Below are 18,800 nucleotides of genomic sequence, written 5' to 3' on the forward strand. Positions count from 1 at the left end.
TGTAGCTTCTCACTCTAGTGTTCCTACATAATAAATCTCCTTGAACCCTGCATTTGCCTCTTGTTTAAGTTTCTAGGTATTCATGAAACCTCTGGGATCCACAAATCTGCAGAACTGAGCTTCAGGACCTTTGTGTCAGTGCTATGTGGAAATAAGTGTGTGAATGTGTGACATTGAAAGTGTGTGTGTGTTTCTGGCCCTGGATACAGGTCACAGAGTGTTTTGTGTGCGTCTTTCTGTAATAACTGTCAGCAGGAGATGACGGACTGTGGCCAGCTCCCTTTTCCCTTGGGCGCATACACATGAACACATCATACACACGCCCAGCCCTGACCAGCGACTCAGAACTGAGGGAAATGAAAGTGTTCATGCATGAACAATACAGTCTTGCTGAGTTAAGATGAGATTTCTCTCTCTCTCTCTCTCTCTCTCTCTCTCTCTCTCTATCTCTCGGCCCCTTTCTCGAGCATGCTCGCTTTAATGAGTTGCTCGGTAATAAGCCCCTCTGAACTGGAGGTAGCTGTAATGATGTCTTTCCACCACCCACACACCGCCATACTGCGGCGAGGCTTGGTTGGCGAGGGGAAGACAGAATTTTTCGAAGAGAGTGAAGGAGAAAACGAGTGTTCTCCTGCATTGAACAGTTCTAAGGCTTTTAGAAACCGGTCCATTTCAAACATTTCATTTCAAACTCGTACCTCTTAGACTAGTCAATTTACCTGGTTTCCATGGTTTTAGACTATGAGAGGAAAAGGAGGTCCCCAGAGGAAACTCACACAGGCACAGGGAAAACATGGAGTCTCTTCCCAGATAGGGTCTTGAACCCAAGACCAAAGTGCTGAGCGGCAAGTGTGCAAACCACCAAAACACAATGGCGCCATTCTAGACCTAGTGTAAACCCTAACTCAAGAGAAAACGTGACCTAACCCAGGTCCAAAATCTAATCTTGGTCTTAACCTTAAAAAAAAGTAGAGTTTTATCTGGTTTATACTGTGATTACAGTGCACAGATTATGAACTCGGCAGCAGATTAACTTGATTTACCCTCTGCACACTGATAATCTTCATAAAGGGATTTCATGGTAGTGTTATGCCCAGCAGAACATTATCTAGCATTTTGTTATTTTTGCTACATTTTGAGTGAATGTTCAGTACGTTATAGTAAACGCTGTGGGCTAAGAAATTCCAGACCAGACTTAGATATTCATGTTGTGGGTAAAATCTATTTATTCGTATTATCACCTGTTCATTTTAGTAAGATTTCCTCAGTGACACAGTGATTTACTCTGGCCTTCTCCCCTTATGGTGTAAAAAACACCCACTCAGAGGACTACATTGGGTACTAAGGCACACAAACAAATTCAAACACATACAATTTAGAGTAGCTAATTCACCTGGTATCCATGCTTTTGGACTGTGGGAGAAAAATGGATATTTAGAAAAAAAAGTCCATGCAGGCACAGGGAGAACATGGAAATGTTGAATGAAGACCCCAGCACTAAAAGGCAAACCAGACCATTATGTTTATTGGTCTTGTTTTTGGCCTTTTGGGGCCTAGGCTTGAACTTGGTCTGTAGGTTACACTGTTTGCTACAGCCAGTGTGGTTTAATTAGATCTTCATATCATGTGGATTTTGCGAGATTGAGTTAAAGGGATGGACTCCTTTCCCCTTTTTGTGCCACCCCATTTTAAAAAAAAAAAGGCATGCACAATTTTGGTCAATAGATGGATGGATCTGAGGGGCAGTTAAAGGGTTAAACTGGTGGAGAAATTGGGGTCAGGGTTGACTTGGAGAAGCATGTATTTAATTGTATAAATTTGTATATGCTGCAGATTTGAGAATTGCTGTGTTACAAATATTTGTTCCTCATGGACTTGCTACATTGCTGAGAAAGGTAATGTACATTGAGATAGACAGTGCATTAAGTGTTCACATTATTACAGAAAGCGCTCACTTTTTATGTGCACCTTAGCATTTTTTATTTGCTGCATGCACTGACTTTGAAAAGTCCCAGACTGTTCCCGCTTGGCAGTTTTTCCACAGTAGCTGCTGGATTTTACTGTAGCCTCTAAAACAGCCCTGTGTCCTGTTGAGGCTTCTGGCTGAGTCTGTGGAAGTTGAGAGATTTCCACATACACTCGCCAAACTTTTTATTGGCAAGGTTATACTAATAATAAGTAGGGCTTCCTTTTGCTCCTAAAACGGCCCCAGTTCTTTATGGAATTGGATCTGTTGAGATTCTGCTCTGTGTTGACATGATTTTTCTATAGCACTTGAATAGAAAGGCTACTGAAAAACACTACACTCATTGTCTTGTATATAAAAACAGTTTGAGGTGACTTTTTTGCTTTGTGACATGCTGTAGCATCTTGCTAAATGTAGCTATTGGGAAATGGGTAAACTGTGGCCATGAAGGGATGCACATGGACAGCAACAGTAAACCCCTTATCATTACACCCCTCAATCCATGAGGTAAATCCATGTATTCATGCAGCTGGTGAGAATTTTGACCATGTGATCTGTGGGCCTTAATTGGAATGAAGGTACATCAGGCCATACTATGCGTTATTTCAATCTTCAACTGTCCAGCATTGGTGAGTCTATGCCCACTGCAGCGTCAGCTTGCTGTTCATGGCTGACAGAAGTGAAATATAAAGGACTTCATCTCGTCTATGGTAAATGTTCTGAGGTTGGATGTGTTATGCATTCTGAGACTCTTTCTTTGGTGCATATAAAAGAGTGGTTCTGATTTATTATATCCTTTCTGTCGGCTTGTATCACAATGCAATCTGGCCATTCTTTCTTGGCTTCTCTAATCAGCAAGGAGTTCCTGAATGCAGATAATGTAGCATTGTGGATTATTACACAGATTGAGTGCACGTGAAAGTACCAGGTGTATCAAATGAAAAACCCTCTTTGCATTTTTTGACATTTTCAGAAAACTATAATACAGCTGCTGCAATAATTTTACAGTGGTGTGCCACTGCTGTAAATAATATGTAGCGGATACACTTGTTTCCTTTATTATGTGATTCTCAGTAAACTCTAGAGACTGTTGTGCTGAAATTCCCAGGAGATCAGCAGTTTAGAAATGCTTAAACCAGCCCATCTGGCACCTTAAATCATAACACGTTTTTAAAATAAAGGAGATTAATTCCTAACTCTGGTGATTGAAGTGAACATTACTTGAAGGTGTTTTAATACAATTCACTGCTTCTATATGACTGGATAATTAGGTAACGTCATAGAAAAGTAGATGCTAGATGAATGTACTGTATATTACATTTAATTTCCTATCGTTTCTTTGTCCAACTGATGTGCCAAAAAGATCTCAGTTCAAGATGCAGAACATAAGTCATGAAATAAGTCACTTTAATTGCATATAAGACTGTTAAAGATTTTAAACATCGTTTTCACTGTCCTGCTTTTATTTAGCCAGATTTTAAGGTCAAGTGAGACGTAAAATGCTGTTAGTTGCTTACCTAACAAACTACAGCGCTGTGACTAATACAGTTGTGGGGAATGTTCTGTGTACTTAGACAACAGCTGTTAATTAGTGGGTTTGTCATTTACAGGTCAAACGCAAGGCTTTAGTTCTTAGTGTTTTGTGGATATTTGTCTGCTCTGCTTTTGGCCTTTTGATTCCCTTCATATTCCTTGATTTTATTTAATTATTTATTTTTAATAGCTGTTTTTTTCTCTGCTGTCCAATTTGTGATGGCTTGCTGGGGCTGTGGAGCAGATAATTACCAAATGGCCTGCTAGCATGTGTGAAACAAAAGGCTGACAATGTGTTAGACTTGCTGTTAAAATATGTGTTAAAATCAACTAGATGTTTAAAATCGTTTTTTACTGGTGGAAAAAAAGAGTTTAAAAGATGTAAGGACTATGATTTCATGTTTCTTGGTTTAATGCAAAAACGTTGTGTATATGTATATTTTTCCAATGTGAATATAATTGGACTTTGGCATTTACAGTTTTTAGTGGGCCTTATGTTGTCCATAAATATATTATGATGCACAATACTACTGTCATTTGTAGACACTGATATGCTTTACCAAAATGCACAATAATGCAATTACACCCTTTTAAAAGAGTAATAAAGAGCATTTTCTATATATTCGTTTCATTATTAGGGGTATTTAGTAGTCAGTGGAGTTGCTCTTTAATCCCAGACAGGGATTAAGTCTAGTTTTGTCCTACACAATACTTTAAAATGGACATTTTCCACTCAAATAAAAATCTAATCTAAGATTAGGCTTAATCCTTGTTTGATAAGAACTGTGTTCTATATTCTGTTTCATCATTTTATTATAAATGTACTAATATAAATGCTCCAAAATGATTTGGAATAAAATCTTTTCACATTGAATTTCACTGAAGAGGTTTCTTCTGTAAAATTTTGAAAAGTTTTTGCATGCCAGCAACAATATATTTATTTGCGTGTGTGTATTAAGACCCTCTGCCTAATATGCTGACTTATCTGTGTTCCACCAGAACATCTCACTCATTTCCACATCTACAAGGCGAGAGAAAAAGAGAAAGAGAGCGATAGAGTGACCCTTTTTGACCAGATCTGCAGAGTGTGGCACATTTTAAAGCTATGAGGGCCTGAATGTCATCTGTAAACGAATGATAAGGGGGTGTGTTCAGGAAGTAAAGCTCTAAATATAGGTGCTTGTGTGTTGTGGCCCTCATTGCGAGCTCCCACACACAAATATCAGTCATAAAACAACACCCACACATAGCTGTACACACACCCACACAGGCGCACAGGCCAGCTCGTGTTGGGTTTTCTACAGTGTTGGGTCAGTTCTGTGCCCTCAGGCAGTCGGTTAGTGGCTAAAGAGTGTGCATGTGAGAGCAGAGGACAGGAAATAAACCTGTCAGTGAAGCACTTCTTTGAGTCTCGTATTTAAAACAGATCGATGCTCCTCTCCTCCCTCGGGAATAGGAAACCAGGCCTTATTTATATTGTGACTTTCAGAAGACCCTAAACATTCATGAGCTATTTTTGTCCTCTGAATAATTGAACGGTCACTCTAGAGAGTCGGAGCTTCTGTGAGTTTCTGGGCTCAGAGTGAGGAAATGAAGATGCTGGCAGCTCTTGAGCCGCCATCTTGGCTCTTTGTTTTGACAGGTTGTGTGGAGTAGGTTGTGTAGTATGTGGGTAATGGAGGTTGCTGATCCACTCTGCCTAAAAGGGTTCTTTTTAGCGTGGTGGTGACTTCACTAAAAAACCCTAAAATGGATTTCTTTAGTTTGTTCAAACTAAACAGGCTGAACGGGGACTTGCACTGATGTTTTCACATTTTTTCGTAAAGAAATGGGTAAGAGTCATGCAGAGAGTATTGGTTTGGTGTGAAATGGACAGATATGCATATGACCAGATGATTATTGTAGAAGTGTGAAAGCCAGAGTGTCTCAATGCTTCCCGATAACAGTGAACCCTCCTGCTTTAACTCTGTTGCTAACAAACTGTGGCTGCACTGATTAGGGTTGGTCAGTGTAACAGGTACAGGTCACTTTTATAAATGTGATCAAATTTTTGCTGGTTTTGAATAGTAAAGCTCAAAATGTGGACATAGCCTAAAAGTTAAACAGGAAATTATACATGTTTACAAGTGCCTTCACCTGATCACCTGATTACAAGATATTGGAGAAGATTCTGGCCTAAAATAAATTTTTAGGTCAGTATTGGTTAAAACAGCCCCCTAATAAAAGTCCTCTTTAGTAAATTTACCATTATCAATATACACGTAAAAAACAATCAACCTACATTTGTATGGTGGTTGTGGATAGTAAATAAAACTGCCTATTTGTATCTCCTGCCTCCTGTGAGCACCGCTCTGAGGCAATCTTTGCTCTACACTATTTCAGATCTCTCTGAATCGCTTTATTTATATCGCAACCCCTCAATTATGCAGACATTAGGAAAAATAGGCTTAATTTCCCTTTACAATATCTGCACTGAAAACATTTCTATCAGTGCGTTGTGCGTGGTGTAGAATTAGTGAAAATGGCATTACTGTGATTAATTTGACACTACAGAGTCACATGATTTGCCTGATGAGATTTTGCCTAGATCTGTCATGATAATTAAATTATTGGATTTATAGTACAGTATGTCTTTGCTGTCAAATATCAACTTTACAGAAGATGCTCTGTTCATCATGTAGTTTAGACACATTGTAAAGAACACCTTCTAATTTCACATCATTCCCTAGGATTCATTTTATCTAGGGAGAATTGTACTACAGGATATCTAACATTTATAATCCATTTGCATGGGATGAGAAGTCTTTGCATAAATGACTGAGATGGGAGTGACTACTCGGTTTACCTACCCATGTCAATGTGGTGATAACCATTTTATAACCCAATTTTAGTAATAATGATTAGTAATAAAAACTTAAGTTTAAAAATGAAAACGTATTAATAAGTCGTATTTGGGATATTTGCTACACTACACAATGTCTAGCCTAAAGCTGCAAGAAGTATTGCGCCTCTACAGCCCTTGTAAAAGTCATGGAGAAACCCCAGGTAAATCATCTATTCTGAGTAGAGCTGAAGAGTAGGAATTGGAAAAAAATAGAGATACATGGTTTTTGCTTGACTGTGACAATATGTACATACCATTAGTAAATTTAGCTGACCCTGATATTGCTCATTATGCTAACTTGGCAAGGCGAGCTCATTAATAAAAATGTTAAGAGTTTGTTGACTTGGTTTAGAAAAAGAGGTTTTATTGGATTCAGATTGTAACTATTTAATATATTTAAACACATTTTTTACAGTCCAATTCCAATTTCTTAAATTTAATTAATGATGTTTTAAAAGTTTGTTGTGCTTTAAATTGGTTATTTTATCATTCTATTAATGGCATAAAATCATCTTAAAATGCTAATGTTTGTGACAGAAATATATTAGCCCAAAATAGTTATTGTGACTGGCCTGTTTATGGTCAAGTCACAAGAACGCCAAGTAGACGCGCAGTTTCGTTTTTCAGTTTACCTCTTGCTTTTACTGTTGCCACTTTTGAAGCTCCACAGTTGACTGACTTGGCAAACCTTTAGGGCCTTTCCTTTTCAACATAAATTGACCCTCCTCCTCTGATAGCATTACCAGCAAGTTGACTGCCTTTTTCTTGCAATTCAAAACTTTATACATTAACAGACTGTATGCTAAGTAATAGAAAAACTCCCAATCATTTTTCAACTAGCTGTTGGTCACTTAAAAAGTGATTATAACTGGTTTTACTGCACTCAAATTCCCCATCCCTAAAGCATCCGGAAGGGTTTTTAATTTCATCCAGTGTGATGTTTTTACTGTCACTGGGAAGGTGATATGATGGTAGTCTGGAGCCCTGGTTCATGTGTAATGGCAAATTATGATGGGTAGAGTGGTCTAGGCTATGGCTGCACAAAATTGAGAAAAAATGCGGATATTTTTCTCCTTTGTGAAATACAGTATATATATATATATAAAAAAAAGATTTTAACTGATTTCTCTAGAAGTCAATGATCCAACATGCCATGAGATTAAATAATGCACTCTGTGTATGAAAAAATAGTCAAATAAATTGGTCCAGGCAGAAAAAGACTTCCTCTGGTAGATTTGATTGATGCGACATTGATTATCTTGCTGTGTAACTAATGTGCATGCACACATTGCGATGATGATGCTGTACTGATATATTGTGCAGTCCTAGTCTTGGGTTTGTAAAGCATCCCCTGCTGCATTCATAAACACGGATCTTTTAAGGTTCTTTCCTCTGATGGAGACTGGAGTATCTGCTTGTCTGGCTATATGTGCCACCACTGGCCTGATGTGGAAGTAAATCATTGCAGTAGAGAAAAAGGAAGCCGGCAGTCTCCAGGGGGTTCAGCAGAGACAAAGCAGGAAGGAGTTAACGCGTGGGCCATGCCTGGCAATCTTGCTAAATCACATGTTTGAGTGATTTAATGGAATTGTGTTCCCCACGAGCGATCTGACTTAAAGCGAAGGAGAATTACGAGCTGTTATGAGGCTCTGTGACGACAGTGTGAGTCAAACCTGCAAACTACCAGGGAGTCAACCAGGGAGTGAGTCACTCAGATTCGTTCAGACGACACATCTAAATGCTCCTAACACCCACTGCCCTTCGGACATAACTCAATTAAGTAAGTAGGTTAAAAGGAGATCCGTTACCTCTGGCCCTTTTTTCACTGCTGTGCCCTTTTGATATTGGGTTCTAGTGGAGACCCCCTCCCTCAAACTCCCTATCCTCTTTTTATTCTGGAAGCCATAGTTGTTCTAGATTAGGCAGAAAATCATGTTGATCTAGATTATTCTGTGTATGATAGACAGACAAAACTCTCGTTGGTGAGTGCCACATTTACGGAATCTGAGAGAGTGCGTGAGAAAGGAAACCACAGAAGTGATACCCATGTAAAGATAAACAGATATACATATATGCATGTAGGCCTGACATGATCATTTTATTACTATATGGATATAACGGATATTATATTATTATATGGCTATAACATGAGGAATTTTGATATAGGGCTGCAACGATTAGTCGATATAACCGACAATGTCGATTATTTAAATTTGTCGACTACAAATGTTATTGTTCATTAATGGTTAATTTGTAACAGTACCGCATTACACAAAGTACTGTGAACAGAAGCGCAATGGGAGATGGGTAAATGGCTCACTCACACAGTTTACACTCAACTTCAGTCTGTGCCTCTAAAAGTGCCCAAACAGATTACATATTTACTCAATAAATATCAGTGCTTTTCACACGTAAACAACATCTAGACTTTTAAATGCCTTTTACATTTTATGTTCTGCTCTTTCTATCATTTTTAGAGAAGGAGAACTTGGCAAAAATAATTAATTGCAACTCTATTTCGGTATTGCATGTTATGTTTTACTAGGAATATTCAGAAACCATTTAAACATATGTTATCATTACATTAGTGGTATAAAATGGTTTTAAAATGACAATACTATCATTAATAGCAATTATACATATGGTAATATATTGTCCAGCAAAACAGTTAGACAGGCATACATGCATGTGCTTATTTATGATTCAGTCATTCATTTGAAATCATTCAGTCACCTGTTCTATAATGGTCTACGTTTTTGTTACAATTTAATGCCCAATACCAGTGAATGGGAGGGTGGGTGGAGGGTTCTTTTAAGGGGAGATTTGTAATTTATCAAAGTATTATGATATGCTTTTTTGAAGGACAGTCTATTGGCAAGATGAAATATAGCAATTTTAATATAATATCATTTAGTATAATACTATAAAAACACACCATCAAATACATGAAATCCAAAGAAAATAAATGTTTACTGTTGTTTCAATCAAAACATTGGAAATTTTAAGACATATCTGGCTGGAAATTTGGTTCTAAATGAACAAAAGTCAATTAGATCAAATCTTTGGATGTAAATCATTCATTGAAATTTGGCACTGTGTTTTTGAGAATCAATGCAGTGGTGCGAATCTAAATATTGTAATATTTTGATATGTCTGTTTTCTTGCGCCCCTATTTTCAGTATTGTATTGATACTCGATTTTAAACTGCTAGATGGCTGTAGCTCTCACTGTTCTGATTGCATAAAAAGTCATCTTTTTAGATCTATTTGGAGTGCTTTATTAGTATCATGACATTCTGGCTCATTGACTTCTGTTACAAATCTGATCATTTTTTTGTATTTTTTTTTTAAATATCTCAGTTAGAGGTGTGCCATATCATATTGTATGCAATAATAAAATGTCATTTTCATTTTGTTTGCAGAAGTGTATTCTCGAAATAATATAATAGTATAATTTGATGATAAAAAAACACAATGTCTATTTATTTGGAGTATCATAGTATATCACAATAAATTGACCCATAACTCCATATCATGACTCTCATCATATCGCTAGAATCTTGCTAATACAGAGCCCTTTGAGCCACAGCATATTAAAAAACACGTGGAATTTTAATGCAAGGATTTTTTATAAAAGGTCACAAGAGATAAAGGGTAAGATCTTGCCCTCATTTCTTTCTTTCATTTTTCTCATTTTGTCTCAATACCTTCAGATATTTCTTCAATAACGGGTAGCTTTAGGGATGGAGACCTCTCAACCTTCTCTTTATTTGTTTGGATTGCTTCACAGTAGGAATGCATGCCTGCACACACACATTCCTTGGCCTTGAGATCGAAAGTCTTGATAACGGTTGATGATTTCTTGATCCTGATCCTAATGGTTAGTATTAGCCAATGTTCCACATCTGTTCTAGGAGCCTGGGCGAGTGGTACAAACTGTGTTGCAGAGTAAAGCAGCTGCTAGGTACTACTTTTTCCTTCAGGGCGTATTCCTTCTCTGCTGAGGCTGGGTGTAATGCGTTTTGGAGTGTGTCAGTTGGTGCAGTGGTGCAGAGTTGTGTGAGCCGGTCCCTGTGAATCTGTTGGCTGGTGAGTGTGAGAGAGTGTTGTGGCCTGGAGTGAGCGTTTCAGTGGGGCATTGTTTCTGCATCTGCCTTCTGTGTGGCATTTGGCACTGATGTAAGAGTGTGTAGAGAATCTCTGATCTCTCGCCTAGTTCACACGCACACACACACACACATACACATGCAGTCACATGCATATAAACCAGAAGCTGCTGCATTTACAGGAAATTAGAAATATTGGTAAAATACACAGCTATAGAGAAAAGAATATGCAATCAAATCATATGTATGTATTTACTTTATATATACTCTGTTTAAAAAATACTATCTATTCTAAGACTGGACAGTATGGCAAAAACCTATATGACATTTTTTCTTTTTTAATTCAGTTGATAATTCCGACATTGAAATGAGCTGGACAAAAGCCATGACCCTTTGTGTATGTAATCACATACTGATGACGATATGGTATAAATGTTATCACAGTATTTAAAGCCTTTTTTACAATACACAGTATTTATAATATCTTGACTCACAGAAAAAATGCATCAGCAGTTGCAGATTCTGCTTTTTAAATGCTCTTTAATGCATGGTGCATTCAGTGCTTCTAATTTTTTTTATTTTTTTTACTTTTACTATCCAGAAAATCATGATTTTTTTTGTCCTCTCTGTAATGAAATGTACAGTTGGTTAAGTGTTCTTTAAATACTGATGATACTGCAATATGCGTATTGTCCATGCAATAAGAAAATGTATCATCATGCAATTAATATTGATATATTGTCCAGCTAATAAATCCACGTAGGTTTAATATATTCCGAATATTTTGGAGCATGTGTCGGGACCACTTGATAAAATACATATCATGATACAGGGTAAAGGTTAAATATGTTGTGATTTTTTTTTTAATATTGTAAACAATGCAGTATATTGTGGTTTCTTTTTTATTTTATTTTATTTTTTTTTGTTTGAGAGATTTGTTTCAAACAGAACAATGTACTCTGCATGTGCATTTATTATTATTTAGAGACCTTGTAACGTGCAACTTTATAACAAGATTTTTTCTGCAGTCTGAAAAGTTAAGCATTTGTATATGTTGATAATATTAGAAAAATAAAAAAATAACTGTTTAGCGCACCTGCTTCATATTCACACCTGAGACCTTGTAACACAAAGTCACATGACAATGGGTAGGAAAGATGGCTAAGTTTTACTTAGGGGTATACTCAGTTTTGTTTACCAGTAGTTTAGACAGTTAATAACTGTGTGTAAAGTTATTTTAAGGGCACAGGGAATTTACACTGTAATACACTGACTACTTTACATTGTGTCACACCTTCAGCGTTCAATGTTTTGTTTTTGAGAATCATTACATCATAGCAATGTATAATTTTTCAATACCTATGTGCATCCGTATATTTTTACACCTCTAATTCTATGTGTTTCTTCTTAGGATTATTCACGAGGATGGCTTCTCTGGAGATGACGTGAAGCAGTACAAGCCTGTGGTCTACAGCAACACCATCCAGTCCCTGGCTGCCATCGTCCGTGCTATGGACACCCTCGGCCTGGAGTACGGGGACAAGGAGCGCAAAGTAAGTGAACTAGAGCTAATACTTCCACACAATCAAACACACACAAGCACCATGCAAAATATTTCTGTATAGGGAAGTGGAAAACTGAAGGGGGGGAGGGGGAAAGCACCATGTAAATTACAGCAGCAAATATACAAAATACATTTGACCTGTCTGTATTAATATTCCAGATATGACAGATATTCCTCAGATATCATTCCTTTAACTGTCACATTCACCTGTTTGTATATGTTAAAATTGTGTGAGTTTGTGCATCATAATGGAGAGGGTGACATGTTGTTTTTTTTTTTTTTGCTATGTGCTTAAAAATAAATTAAAAGTATTGAGGTCTGCACAAGCCAGGTTTACCCACCCGCAGGTTTCTCATGGCCTGCAAAAAGAGGTTGGTGCTATATGATTGGACAATATGAATATTGGCTTCTTTGTACCTGCAGGCAGGCAAAATGTGCTAATCATCCAATGCATACAGTAAATACTTCCAGTAAACAGCTTGTGTAATACATTTAGCTTAATTTTTTTAAATGGAATAGTTTTAACTTTGAATCTGGCTTTGTTATATTTTGGCTGACTTTCTGGCGAACCAATGGTCTAGTCCTAGAGGTATTTTTAGGCTGGTAACCGGTCCAGGGGGTATGAATGAAGGAGGGAGCAGATGACCTGAATACATAAATTATTATTGACATTATCGACATGGGCACGCCAGAAACTGCACTGTATAACTCTGGTGAAGCGAAAAAAAAACAAACACTCACATAAACAGTGTAATGCTGCTTAACCAGTGTCCAATTCATGTGATATTACACTATAACACCCTACGCCACATGCTTCTTTCACTTTCAAGAACGGTTCTGTATCTCTCAGCATGTGAAAGGCATGTGAAAAGTGTCTCCATTAGATTTTACTCAAAGCATACACTCCACTAATTGTCCGTAGAGGGAATCCAGAAGCATGAAAGGGCAGTTCTTCTGTAATTTTGCTGCAAAACATTTACTTCTATCTACTGTTTTGTTTTGTTGAGATTTGTTTAGGGAAGGTTCAGAAGCTTATCCTGCCCTGTTGGCTTGCATGGGCATGGTGTATTCCACAAGTACGGATAAGATGCAGGTGGATGCAGTCAAGGACTATATCTCAAATAACAATAATACTAGGCTTGGCAGGAACAGGCACAAGCACAGGCATGATTTATGGTTGAAGCTGGCACATCAGGGTATTATCAAGCCTGTGCAGACCTCAAAACTTTTTTTTTTCTTTCTTTTCATCTTTATTTTTATGGAGTTCCATGGAATTCCTATACTACATAACATAATCTTACAATGGGAACCACTCATGCTTGACTGCCCATGAGGTGGCTGTGCAGAATTCCTCACAGCCATTAAAGGATTACTGTCTGGATGTGCTGAAGATATGATCTGCTGAAGGTCTCACAGTGAGGACGGTACTATGAGGATGATGCACTGGATGACACTGCACAATTACTGTATGTCATTTGACTCCTAAGATGGAACACACACCTCCTATCTGCATGCTCTGTTCCTACTGGTCCAAATAAGGTCGAAAGGACGTAGATCAAAGGCCACATGCCTATTTGTGGACTGTTGCATCCAGCATTGATTAAACTGTTTCTGGGCAGAACTCCTGTTCTCAGGATTCCTTCATTTGAGAACTTCCAAGCCAAGTGTCTGAGCCCTCGTTTGACCAGGACAGGAAGTGGCGATTTATTTTAATCATCCCAATGCCATCAATCAGAGAAAATAGGTATCTGAAATACCTTGTGGCTATCGACTGAGAGATATTTTTCTCAGGAAGGACTAAAGGAGAGAGGCTCCTCGTTCCGGATTGCGTTACTTCCCGGGAAGCTGGACTAGCCGAGAAATGATGGCCTCCAGAACTCTGTACAGAACACATTGAGGTGACAGATAGCAGCAGCATAGTTGGAGTGTTTGTGCCTATCGTAGTTGGGAGGAGGAATGCATCAGTATGTGTGTTAGTGTGAATTTAGGCCACGACGAGCAAGCAAAACCAAGCATTGTACAGTTATCAATGAAAGAGCACTTTGAGTCCAAACTCATTATTTGTGTCGTCTATAATTGGAACGTGCCTAAATCTTTTTATGGCTGCATATTCTGTGCTTTGATAATGTCAGTCATTAAAAAAGGAATAGTTTAAACATATGTATCACAGCAGTGACTGTGCGTTTGTCTATAGAAACACTGTATAATACTTTTCTTGCTAGTAAGTAGTACTATTGGTTAAAAGAAACCAGATTTGTTAGCTGACTTCCTTGTGAACATCTATCTTATTTAGGGTGGTAATATTTTGTTTGGCAGTACTATATCAATTTTATAAACACAGTATTGTAAAGATTAGATCCCACTGTGAAAAATGTTCTTTTATTCAGGTTTTATAAATATAATAGTGTGTTTTATACTAAAACCATTTTGTTTCTCAAATTTGATTTGAACATCAATACATCACCTTGCTTAAAGTATCACAATAGAACATAATAATGATATATTGAATCATAAGGGCTGTATTGTGATGCATATCATATCGACACCTTCTTGCCAATACACAATCCTAGTATAATTGTGTTCAATTAAGGGGTGAGAAATATGGTCCTAAAACAATATCACAATATTTCAGGGCATTTTTGCAATAAGAATATGAAAAAAATATATTTACACTTCAGTTTCTAAATCAGTTTCTCTGATTTAGCTATTTATAGGTATATGTTTGAGTAAGATGAACATTATTGTTTTAGAGCATTTAGAGCATTTATTTTCAGAAAATGAGAAATGGCTGAAATAACAAAAAAGATGCAGAGCTTTCAGACCTCAAATAATGCAAAGATAAGTTTTTTTTTCCAGAGCTGTATATTACTAACTTCAAAAGTATGTTATCACTACGGAATAAATGTTAAGGTGCAGTTAAAAATAAAATATGTAAAGTTTTTTTGTAAAGAACAATAACTTTCCCAGACTCAGAGAGTATTTACTACATGCATCTAAACAGTAAACATAAACAATTATTTATAAAACACTCCAAAATTTTCATAGTAAATAATAATAAAACAAATTCTATTTGGACAATTTAAATGTTTGTACATATTTTATAGCAGTGTCAATATAAAAAACAGAACTCCCAGAACTACTGAAACTCCACTTCCTGTAGTACATTACTGCTGAGTTCATCAGTCTAAACTGTGTTTTTCTTACCAGTATGTGTGTCACAAGCTTTTTACTTCCTTTTGCTCATTTTGATGATGCAGCCATCTTTAGCACAGCACAGGAAGAGGCTGCACGGCTAAATAACTGGGTTTGCATAATCCCTTCCACACAGAAATCTGAGACGCATTTGTAAATGTGTAAATGTATGCAGTTAAAATCCTATCAGGATACAGTCCAGATAATTGTCACATTTAGTGATTAGTATAAAAGGTGTGATTAGGTGTTTAAATGGCTAGGCTGAGTCTATTGTTTGGCCAGAGTGTTGCTATGGTTTCCTAGGTGGTTGCTCTGTTCAGCTCAAATCGTGGATTATTTTTTATTTTTTTACATTTTATATGTATCACATCCCTAAATAACACAATGTTCATAATTAATCGATCTTGCCACTTATCCAGTCAAACACTGAGAGTACTTTTTTGCATTTTGTAAGTTATTCAAATAACTGAAATGGCTAAATATTAAATGCATCCAATTAAGATATTTTTCTGCTTGCTTCCAATAAATTTTGCCTTACATATAATTCTCAGACACCCAAGACATTAGCAGTATACAGCAACACCTGGCAGAGAGAGTTATAATTAATCACCCACTCTGCAGCTCCTAGAGTGTGTTCATGGCATCTTCATTTGGGAAGAAGTAGCCATTAATCAAAAGCTATTTAACCCCAAGCACTGTTCAAAATATTCTGCCCTCCTGCTCCAGTTTCTCTCTAGTTCTGATAGTTCAGTCTTTCTGGAAGGTTCCTAAAGGACTCTGCAGTGTGAGCAAGTGAGGCCTCTTGCCAGATGTTAGATCTGCAAGATTTCACTCATGAATTCACACAGAGATGTGTTTGAAGTCTGTTAAAGCTGTGGTCTGAGTTTTGACGCCATTGTTCCACCACAGGAGGTAGAACCTGTCTGTGTCTGTGCTGATACTGAACCCTTTTTTGTTCTCTTCTTCTTCTTCTTCTTCTTCTTCTTCTTTTTTCTTTTTTTGGAGCCCCATTGCCTCTAGCTTTAGTGACCTACACCTCTTTAATCAGGTGTGAAGCTTTCACAAGAGCTGCTGCTCTCCACAGCCCGGTCCATCTTGTTCATCTCTCTTGATTTTGCTCTCACTCTCAGCATGTGCATGTAAAACAATTATAGTCATTGTTGTATACAAGGTTAAGCAGATGGAAGTTAAGTAAAGGAATAAGGGGATTTTAATTTACTTGACCGTAAATCATATATAGGAGCACTTTGTAATTTTGTAATTACAGACTGCAGTCTGTAGACCACCTACATAGGTTGTGATCCTACTTACAGGTACAGTATTATTTGGGTGATTTGGGATCACTCTCAGCACTGTAGTTCCACTGTCATGGTGGTGGTGTGTTATTGTAAACGTGTGTTGTGCTAGTACAGTGGATGAGTGTTAAAAACTCCAGCAGCACTGCTATATCTCATCCAGTCATTATTGTATATAAAGTAGTGGTGTCAATCGGTGAAAAAATTTAATCCGATTAAGCACAACGATATTCTGTAATGAACTGCCATTAATCACACTTGTTCTTCTCAAGGCACAAGTCTTTATAGTGGATATTTAAACGTAAATAAAATAATGAATTGAATAAATGTAAAATGCAATTATATTTATATTAGTGGTGTCAATTAAAAGACTAGTAAATACTTGTATATTTGAAGGGAGTGATCAAAGGACGCTGACCGCGGGAAGCTTTTGGCTGGATTTTTCTGGTTTGGTGGACTATTACCAGTCCAGCAGAGATACTGAGGTGTTTAAAAACTCCAGCAGCACTGCTGTGTTTGATCCAATCACCCATACCATCCCAACACACATTAAATACACACCACCACCATGCCAGTGTCACCGCAGTTTTAAAAATGACCCACCACCCAATTAAACCCTGCTCTGTGGTGGTGGTCCTCTGGGGTCCTGAGCATTGAAGAAGAACAAGGTATTCAGAAGGACTACAGTCTGTATTTATGGAACTATAAATTAGCTCCTATATGGTCAGTGGAGCTGAGAAAATCGAGCACCCTATTCCCTTGCCTTCTGCTTAACTTTATACTTTATATACAATAATGGCTTCATTTTCTTCTTTCATATTGCCATATTCTCAGCATCCAACAAAGTATGCAGAGAAACAGATGGACCACAGTCTGTAATTATACAACTACAAAGTGGATATATATAAAATATGCTCTCTCGTCCACCCTCCTCCCTCGCCAGGACTTTTACTCCTTTACAGACTTAATCTCATGTCTGCCTCTCTGGTCCGAACCCTCTTCTTTCTGCCCGCCAGTCCTAGCCTGTTGCTATAGCGACTTGTTGTTTTGCCCCTCTATCCCCACATTCCGCAAGTCTGTGTCCAAGGGCGATGTCACCAGTACAGAGTGGAACAAGCTCGACGGACTGTCCCTCTCATGTGACCGGCAGTGGTGTGTGTGTGTGTGTGTGTGTGTGTGTGTGTGTTTGTGTGAGTGTGTATGTGTGACCAGAATGACGATTGTGTTCTATTGCCCTTCCTCGAGTAGGCCCAGTTTAAGCGCATCTGCTGCTCCCTCCAGTAATTGATGCACATAAAGATAGAAATTAAGGATTCTTTTTTTGGTTTTAACCCTTCAATATCCTCATAACAGAAAAAAACAATAAGAGATTTAACTTTGTTTATTTTTGCATGTTTCGGGCAATACCCAACCCACACATAGTAATGCTTAGAGGGTAAAGACAAGCACATGCCTCCTCCAATACATGTGAAGCCAGCCCATAGTGAATGCACAGACCACACTATATCTTAGTCTGGGGAAAAATGTGTGCAGCCAAGCCAGATCAAGTGTTGAAAAACCGAACTGGAGCTTCAACTAATGTAGGATTTTAGTAATTTATCATGTTTTACTTCAATATCGAGATATTTAACATACTTATGCCACATCACATTTTTGTCCTTATTATGCATCTCTAATTGGTTGCACATCAGGCTAATCTGTCCCTCCCCTTCTCCTGCCCCTCTTCCAACATTCCACACTAAATGTGGGAATGCTAACAGAATTAGCCAATGTTAGCAAATATTTTTTTTTTTTTTAAGTCCTAGTTTAACCTTGGACCTTCCTCCCATCAGCCCATTTGTCAGCTCATGCAGGAGGTTGCTTAGCTTAGCTGGGTGCTAGTGCACTGTGACTCAAGTGGCTGGAAGTGGACATACCATGCTGGTGTGGGTGGGTGGAGGGCTGTCTGCCCAGCACCTGGCACACAGGCCTCTCCAGATGGATTTTGCCGCTCCAGCCCCCGAGTCCTATTGAAGCGTAGAGCCAGCGCTCCCAAATTCTCCCCAATCCCCCATCTGGGAATGACCAGTCTGCTCACTAACCGAATGCAAATGAGATGCAAAAAAAAACCTTAAAATAGAAGGAAGAAATTAGATTATACTGTAGGTAGGCCTCTCTGTGCGTACGAGTGGGAAATGAGGGTGGTAGAGCAAGATCTTGTGAGAAGCTCCAAATTACATGAATAATTCTGAGCGTGTGCCAACTCTCTGCCCCCAGCAACC

General features: G+C 37.9%; 1 protein-coding gene across 3 annotated transcripts in view; it reads left to right on the forward strand.

Annotated features, from left to right (window-relative positions):
* Window positions 1-18,800, forward strand: part of gnao1a (guanine nucleotide binding protein (G protein), alpha activating activity polypeptide O, a) — a 113,597-nt gene that overhangs the window by 17,622 nt on the left and 77,175 nt on the right. For all 3 annotated transcript variants that reach the window (XM_022679723.2, XM_022679724.2, XM_022679722.2), the window contains exon 3: window positions 11,900-12,041. In XM_022679723.2, coding sequence (XP_022535444.1) covers window positions 11,900-12,041 — 142 coding nt within the window. The remainder of the gene's footprint in view (window positions 1-11,899; window positions 12,042-18,800) is intronic.

The sequence above is a fragment of the Astyanax mexicanus genome, chromosome 9 (assembly GCF_023375975.1).
Source record: "Astyanax mexicanus isolate ESR-SI-001 chromosome 9, AstMex3_surface, whole genome shotgun sequence".
Taxonomy (NCBI): Eukaryota; Metazoa; Chordata; class Actinopteri; order Characiformes; family Acestrorhamphidae; genus Astyanax; species Astyanax mexicanus.